A 7,346-nucleotide genomic window follows, 5' to 3' on the forward strand; every position below is an offset into this window, starting at 1 on the left:
AACACCTTCGAAACAGACGTCAATAGCTTGATTTCTCCTGGGGAAAAAAAATCCTTCGTCCATAGGGGACGAGGATGTTCTCGTCAGGATGCCTGTTCACTTTCTGCTGGATTTAAATGAAATATTTGTGAAATACCTCCGCTTTGTGGTAGGCTTCATATAAAGTATTTCAGGTAACGTCTTAAATCTGATGGTCGGAGGCAAAGACCTGTTGATAATTGTTCCTGATCATTAGGGGAATTGCTCTCCCTCAGATTGTGTCTCCGGGTTTCTTAAGCCTCGGAATAATCAGTGAAGATTAAAGAAACGTTTCCCTTTGGGAAGAGGAGGGGACGGTGAATCGATGGCGCTGGGTCCAGGTCTGCCTCGCAGGGGAAGGCGCACCTGCTGCCGCCGAGCCCAGCCGGGGCCGCAGCCGCGTTCCCGGTGTGCCGGCCCTGGCCAGGCGCGGGAGCTCCCGCGGTTCGGGGAGAGTTGTGAGCCCGAGAGGGGAGCCCCGAAGGCGGCAGTGGCCGGGCTGAGCTGGCCGGGGGCCGCCCGGGCGGGTGCGTGGCGCTGGGCGCATCCCGTGCCGGCAGCCGCAGCTCCAGCTCTCTGGCGAACCGCGTCTCTGCCTCCGTTTCCCTAATTCAACAAATCAGCATTGCAAATAGCAGCGTTAGCTGTAAACAAACCAACACCCCCGCCCCCTTCCCCTGGTACTCCTCAAGGTAAGTAAAGAATCCGTGTCCTTTTTTTTAGTCCAATTTTATTCTACAAATAATAAGTGTTGCACCTTTCATGAGCTATCCGAATAAAACAATAATCCCATAGGAATTACTTACACTAAGAAAAAAAATAAATCACATTTAAGGAGAAATGCAACATTCGACCAAATGTTCAATACTATGTTGTTTCCAAAGGATGGATGTTTTTCTAAAATCCCAGTGTGCATTACACCATAATATACAGGATTACAAACAAAATTACAGTACAGATTGATTCCAGTTGAACCAGCGTTACATTTCAAACAGCACTTATTCTGGACTGCATTGTACATGCAATAGCTATTGTTCTAATTACGGATTAAATGGTTTGAATTTGTTTCAAGCTACCGTACTAATCGACTACAATAGGTATATAGCCCGACTTTAACAACCTGATTAGATTTCGGTTCCGATTTATAAAATGAGCATATGACAACCACGGATTGTGTGAACATGTATAAAATCATGCATTTATATCGCCTGGAAACATTAACATCTTCAAGTTATCTTTAAAAAAAAACGCAACAGAAAAAAAAAAAAAAAAAAGAAAGAAAAAAAACCCAAAACCACGGAATGCCAAGGGGTTCAAAGACTAAAAAGAAACAGTGCAAATTGTATGTGATAGTCAAGCAGCTTTCGATTTAAAAAGGGTGTTGGCATTTGCTTATAATCTTTATATACAAGTTTGTGCAAGTAATGTGTTGAATTGATATGTTCTGATAGAAAATAAGTCTATCGTTCTTATATCTTCTTAAGACCTAGGGGATCTGGTTCTTATTGTATGGGGAAAAGGAAAAAGAAAGAAAGAAAGAAAAAAGAAGAGACTTGCATGGGAAAGAAATTGCCCGGATTGTGCATTTTTTTTTCTTCTTCATCTATTTGAAAAGGAAAGAAGTGCTAAGGCAACATAACTTCTCTAAGCACTTTTCTGCTGGTTTAAATTAGTTAAATCATTTTGTATAAATTAGATATAATTCTACCTTTCCAATATGTATAAAAATTGATGAAGCTGCATGGTTTAAAATAGGAAATTCACGTTATAAAAAGTCATTAAAAATTCTGTACAAAATCACAACAAAATAATTCAGCATGGGAAAGGTAACAAGTAGTAAAACGTTGGTTGAAAAATATAGATTTCATATATATTTTGTAATTGGCCCATCGCTAGTTTAAAAATTGCATAGATCCTAATTATTGCTTGTGATTTTGTTATTCCGATCAGGTAATTGACGCGATCCCAATGCCCCTACCCCAATTTACAGCGTCGCTCGGAGGAGCGGAAGCAAAGACAGCGGGTGAGCGGCGGGGGGAACGCGGCGGCCCCGGAGGCGGCGGCGGGACCCGCCGAGCTGCCCCCTGTAAACAAGGCGGTGTCGGGCGGCAGGGCTCGGCGCTCCCCCTGCCCTCGCTCGGCGCGGGGAGGCTCAGTCGTGGAAGATGGCGTTGAGCTGGGCGCTGAGGACGCGCTCGTGGTGCGGGTGGCCCTCGTAGGGCGCCAGCCCGTCCACCGGGATCTCGCAGCGGGAGGCGGCGGGCGGGAAGATGGCGGCGTGGGCGGGCGCGGCGGCCAGCGCGGCGGCGGCGGCGGGGTAGTGCATGGAGAAGGCGTAGCTCTTGTCGAAGTCGGCGGCCGGCTCGTGCTTGAAGGAGAAGTTGCCGTTCACGCTGAGGGGCGGGCTGAGCGGCCCGTCGAAGGCGGGGCTGGCGCCCTCCGCCAGGCCGCTCTCGAAGAAGGGCTCCAGCGCGGCGCCGTAGGCGTGCGGCGGCTTGAGGTGGAAGAGGTGGGAGCTGTCCATGGTGCCGTAGGGAGGGCTGGGCAGGCCCGGGGACTGGTACGGGTAGGGATGCGCCGGGAAGGGCGCGCCCGCCGCCGCCGCCGCCGCCACGTGCGGCGGCACCTCCTGGCTCTGCTCGGGGAGGAAAGTCCGCGGGTTGAGTTGCAGGCAGCCGGCCACCAGGTTGGTGGTGGGCTGCGACAGGCCCTTGCAGAGGGTCTGCACGAAGGAGACCAGGTCCGGGCTCTTGCCCGAGCGCAGGATCTCAGAGAGTGCCCAGATGTAGTTCTTGGCCAGGCGCAGGGTCTCGATCTTGGAGAGCTTCTGCGTCTTGGAGTAGCAGGGCACCACCTTGCGCAGGTTGTCCAAGGCCGCGTTCAGCCCGTGCATGCGGTTGCGCTCCCGGGCATTGGCCTTCATGCGCCTCAGCTTGAATCGCTCCATGCGTGCCTTGGTCATCTTCTTCTTCTTGGGGCCCCGCCTCTTGGGCTTCTGGTCGTCGTCTTCCTCCTCCTCTTCCTCCTCCTCCTCTTCATCCAAGTCGTCCTCCTCGTCCTCCTCCTCACCGTTCCGCAGCGAGTCCTCCTCAGCCTCGGCGTGTAGACCCTCCAGGTCCTCCTCCTTCTTGTCCACCTCGTGCTCCTCGTCCTGGGAGCTGAGGCACTCGTCCGTCCAGCTCGGGGGGCCCTGCGGCTGGGGCTCGCCCATCAGCCCGCTCTCGCTGTACGACTTGGTCATGGTGAGCCTCTGCATCGCGGAGGAGACAGAAAAGAGACGTGTCAGCACCCAGAGCAGCGCTCGTGGCCCCGACCGGTCACCCGCGGGGAGAATCCTCCCGCACCCACCGCCCCGCTCCCCTCGCCCCCTCCGGAGGGAAGTTTAGATTCCCCACCGTGCCAGGGCAAACTTTTAATTGTCTCCGCGGTCCTGTCTTATAATTAAGTTCACATATGTTCAAATGCTATTATGTAACTCGCCGATATTAGCGGGGAATATAAACAGATTATGCGCGAGGGAGGCAGCTCGGGCGGCACGACGCGAGTGGACCAAGCGTAGATTGGGTTTGTTTGTTTTGTTTTGGAAAAAAAGTCAAACACTCTTACGGAATAGGGCAGGGGGAAAGGCGGACACACGCACACACACCCGCAGGGACGGATGGCCACCCGTGACGCTTGTCCCCGCCGCTCTCCGCGGCTCCCCCTTGCCGCCTCCTTGCGCGGGGCTTGTGCCGCCCCAGCGGGCGCCGAGCACCTGCTCCCCGGTCCCGCCTTCTGCCACAGAACTATCGCTGGGTTCCCGCGGCCCCCGCCCGTGGTAACAGGTGCGAGACTGGCCCCTGTTTCCCGTCTCCGTCGTCCCCTCCGTTGCAGACGGGCATCGTCCCCGCCTTTCCACGGGGACGTTTCGTGTGGGATTGCGACCATTCACCGGTAGCATCGGGCACACCGTGAAGAAACAATGCCGCCCGCCCGCCGAGGCGCAAACCTGCGGTGGGACCGTGGCGACCGCGCTCGGAGGAGGAAAGGGAGCTGGAAGTTCGGAGGCAGCATAGATGGAAGCACATTAACACATGTAATATGCCTCCGTATAAATGCACGCACACATATATATTTATATGTGTGTACGGGCGCACATACACATTTACCCATATATGTGTATACACTTATGTATGTGTGCGTGTATGGATGGATACAGGTGTGCCCGCACACACTGGCAGCAACAATCGCAAGCGACAATAAAAAACCGAAGCCGTTCCGGCAGAGGCAGATCCCGTCCGCCTCGACCTCGAAGGGCCCTCTCCCACCCCGGCAGTCGCCGCCAACCCCTTTCCCGCGGGGGGCGAAAACCCGGGTTCCCGTTACCTCCGTTGCTCAGCCTCTCCTTCCCGGTGACGGTCTCATAACCCCGGCACAGCTCTCCGTGCGAGGGCGCCGCGCGTGTGTGTGGTGTTTTTTTTCCCCGAGGTTGCGCAGCGCCGGGCTCCCCCCGTTATATAGCGGGGCCGAGGATGCGCGGCGGGGGGCCGGCACCGGGACCCGGGTACCGCGGCGGCCGCCGCCGCCCCGCCCCGCGCCCCGCCCCGCCCGGTGGCACGCGCCATATGGCCGCCCACGTCAGGCGGCGGCGGCGGCGGCGCCCCCCCCACGTGACGCCCCTGATTTGTATGCGGGCCCGCGCCCGCCCGCGGAGCCGCCACGCCCCCGGTGACCTGCCGGGCCGCGCCATCTGTCACCGCGCGGGACCCGCCGGCGATACCGGGGTGGCACCGCACCGCTCCGCACCGCACCGCACCAGCCACCCAGGGGCCGCCGGCCCGCGGAGCCGCATTGTTCCTATTGTTCTGGGTCCCCGCCGCCCGCCCTCAGCATCTCCTAACGGGCGCCTCTGAGACTCCCCGTCCCAGTCGTTGCCGCTCCCTCGCCGCCACAGACCCCCGGTTAACCCCCGTCCCCGGATTTCTCCGGTAATGGGGAAAACGGACGTCCCGTGACTGCTGTGCCCACCCGTGGACCAAGCTCCGGTTTGCTTTCCCCGGCTTTTCGATGGGAATGCACCGGTTAACGGGAAGTTTGGAAGAAAGACGCCAAGAGTGGTGGCTTTAAAGTCTTTAAACGCCTCGGTGGAGTTTGCAAACGCTGAACAAATCTTAGAGATGCACTTTAAGGGGGGAGATAGCCCCCTCGCACGATAGCTGTGGTACCGGCGCGCGATATCTGGATATCTAATCAATAAAAATAAAATAAAATAATTTTCGCCTCTTGAGGCTTTAAATGAGAAACAAATAATTCCACCCCGAGGGGAAGGTTTCGGAAGATACTTTTCCAGGTCGGGTTATTTTTAAAATGTTTTTCTCCTGTTGGTGACCTACATAGCCCAGGGCTGGCGGGGCGGCAGGAGGGGACTCCGAGGAAGTAATCAAATACAGAGGGCAACCGGCTGCGTTTTGTTATTTCCAAGCTGGCCGGTTCTCCGTGGGAAATGAGGGCCAGCAGAGTAGAGTGTATTGCCGGCTCGGGAGAGCGGGGCTGGAGCAGGGTACCCTCGGGTTACCGGCGGCTGCGGCCCTTCCCTGAAGCACGGCGGGGAGGGAAGATCCGTCCCACCGAAGGGCAGCCCCTGCCCGTGGCGAGCCTTCTCTGACCATAGAGGGGTCCCGGGGTCAGGATCCGGGAGGATGCCTGTGCCCGGCGCGGCTGGCCCGGGCCTCCCGCCGGGCTGGCTGCTCCCTCGAGAACGCGACCCCGTTAACGGGGAGTGGCTGGGGTGGGGACGCGTTTTGGAAGCGGTGAGGTACAAACAGGTTTGGAGGGCGCGGGAGAGGGATGGATCTGGTCCATCCCTGTCTCGGCTGCTGGAAAATGTCACCCGTCTTTAAATGGTAATACTCTGGGGACTGGGAATACTCTCGGGATTGTGGGGCGCTGGGGAAACACTAGGCAAAAGTACCGGGAGGAGAGCACTGGCAGAAAGCTGGATCTCGGGGAGCGGTGAGAGCTTTAGGATGCTCGTGTGCTTCTGAGTATGACCAACGGAGTCATTTTCCCTGGGAGCAGAATAAAATCAACACGTTGTCGATAGACAGATGAGTAGAGAGACAGATAAAGAGGCAGGCAGTCGGATAGAGGGGCTTAAATCCGCCGAGCCCGGAGCGGGGGGCTCGTTTCGGCCCGGTGACACGCGTGGCCGTGGAGGAGCCAGGCCGAGAGGAACGAGGCACTGTTGTGCGGCCCGTCGGGGCACAGGACGGGCGCTGCGCTCCGGGTGCGCCGGGGCTCTCTGTCGCTCCGCCGCTTCGGCAATGCTTTTCTTACCGATCTCCCAAGCTCTGCCTTCCCTGCTCGGGCCGTCCTTTGCCTGGCTCAATGGCTCCGGTTTCCCACCTTCCCTGTCTCTCCTCTTCCCCCAACCGCTTGATTTTATCGCTCCAAGCGTGTCTTTTTTTTTTTTCCTCCCTGACCTACAGACTCCTCCTTCTCCATCTGGCCTCTAATTCGGCTTCTGCTTATTCTTCCTCCCGAATCCTTTGATTTTCTTTTCCGTTTTCTTTCCTTTTTTTTTTTTTTTAATTTTTCCCTTTGCATTTCTTTTTTCTTTTCCCTTTCTTTTTTTTCCCTTTCCTTTTCTTTTTCTTTCCTTTTTCTTCTCTTTTTTCTCCTTTCTTTCCTCCCTCCCTGTCTCACTCCCCTCTCCTTCCCCCCCTTCCCCCTCCTCCCGCGGCGCGGCACGCGAACCGCACGCGTCCCAACAAAGCTCGGGCCGGCCCGGCCGCCCCCGCTCCTGCTTCAGCTGCTGCCTCCCTGCCCCGGCAGGAGGAGATCCCGGGGCCGGCTGGGGTCCGGTGTGGGGGGAGGTGGCAGCGAGTGCGGCCCCTCCGCGGGACGCCGCTGGGGCTGAACCCCGTCCCGGCCGGGCGGGAGGGAGGTTTTTTTGCGGGGGGAAGCAGTGCGAGGTGGAAACGCCTTACAGTTGTCCGGGGCGCGAAATCCACTCACGATGAAATCTCTTGGGTTTGCGGCATTATCTTAATTAAGATAATTGATTCATATTGCACCTGCGAGAGTGCGGGGAAAGGATGCCTCCCCAAATAGCTTAGAGCTATTGGAGAGAGGAAGCCGCGCTTATAATTGAGCGAGTGATTTACTGCCCGTGTAGCCTGAGCTGTTCGGGCTCTCTCCTTTCGCTATCATGTTTCCCACTCCCTCTTCTCCAGAGAGGCACCCACACAAACTCCGAAGGTTATCCTGAATAAAAAAAAAGATAAGGGAAAACGTCCCTGCCTGCCGTCCCTGTCCCTCTGTCCCACCCCACCGCATCGCACTGTGGG

The 7,346-nt window shown here is 56.6% G+C and overlaps 1 protein-coding gene across 2 annotated transcripts; it reads right to left on the reverse strand.

Moving 5' to 3' along the window:
* Positions 1-647: 647 nt before the first annotated feature.
* NEUROD1 (neuronal differentiation 1) lies at positions 648-4,522 on the reverse strand. Of its 2 annotated transcripts, XM_051787965.1 has the most exons (2): positions 4,384-4,522; positions 652-3,268 (listed from the first exon to the last, which is right to left on the reverse strand). In XM_051787965.1, the coding sequence occupies exon 2, from the start codon at positions 3,257-3,259 to the stop codon at positions 2,171-2,173; it is 1,089 nt and encodes a 362-aa protein (XP_051643925.1). In that variant the 5' UTR covers positions 3,260-3,268; positions 4,384-4,522; the 3' UTR covers positions 652-2,170. The 2 variants fall into 2 exon arrangements, with proteins under 2 accessions (XP_051643924.1, XP_051643925.1); XM_051787964.1 differs by lacking the exon at positions 4,384-4,522 and having other exon boundaries at positions 648-3,274.
* Between the last annotated feature and the right edge of the window lie 2,824 nt (positions 4,523-7,346).

Source organism: Manacus candei, unplaced genomic scaffold (genome assembly GCF_025592945.1).
Source record: "Manacus candei isolate 608988 ecotype Guabito, Panama unplaced genomic scaffold, ASM2559294v1 h1tg000023l, whole genome shotgun sequence".
Taxonomy (NCBI): Eukaryota; Metazoa; Chordata; class Aves; order Passeriformes; family Pipridae; genus Manacus; species Manacus candei.

Excerpts from the sequence above, each read along its gene's own strand:
- NEUROD1 (XM_051787964.1), bottom strand. The coding sequence starts at position 3,274 with ATGCAGAGGCTCACCATGACCAAGTCGTACAGCGAGAGCGGGCTGATG.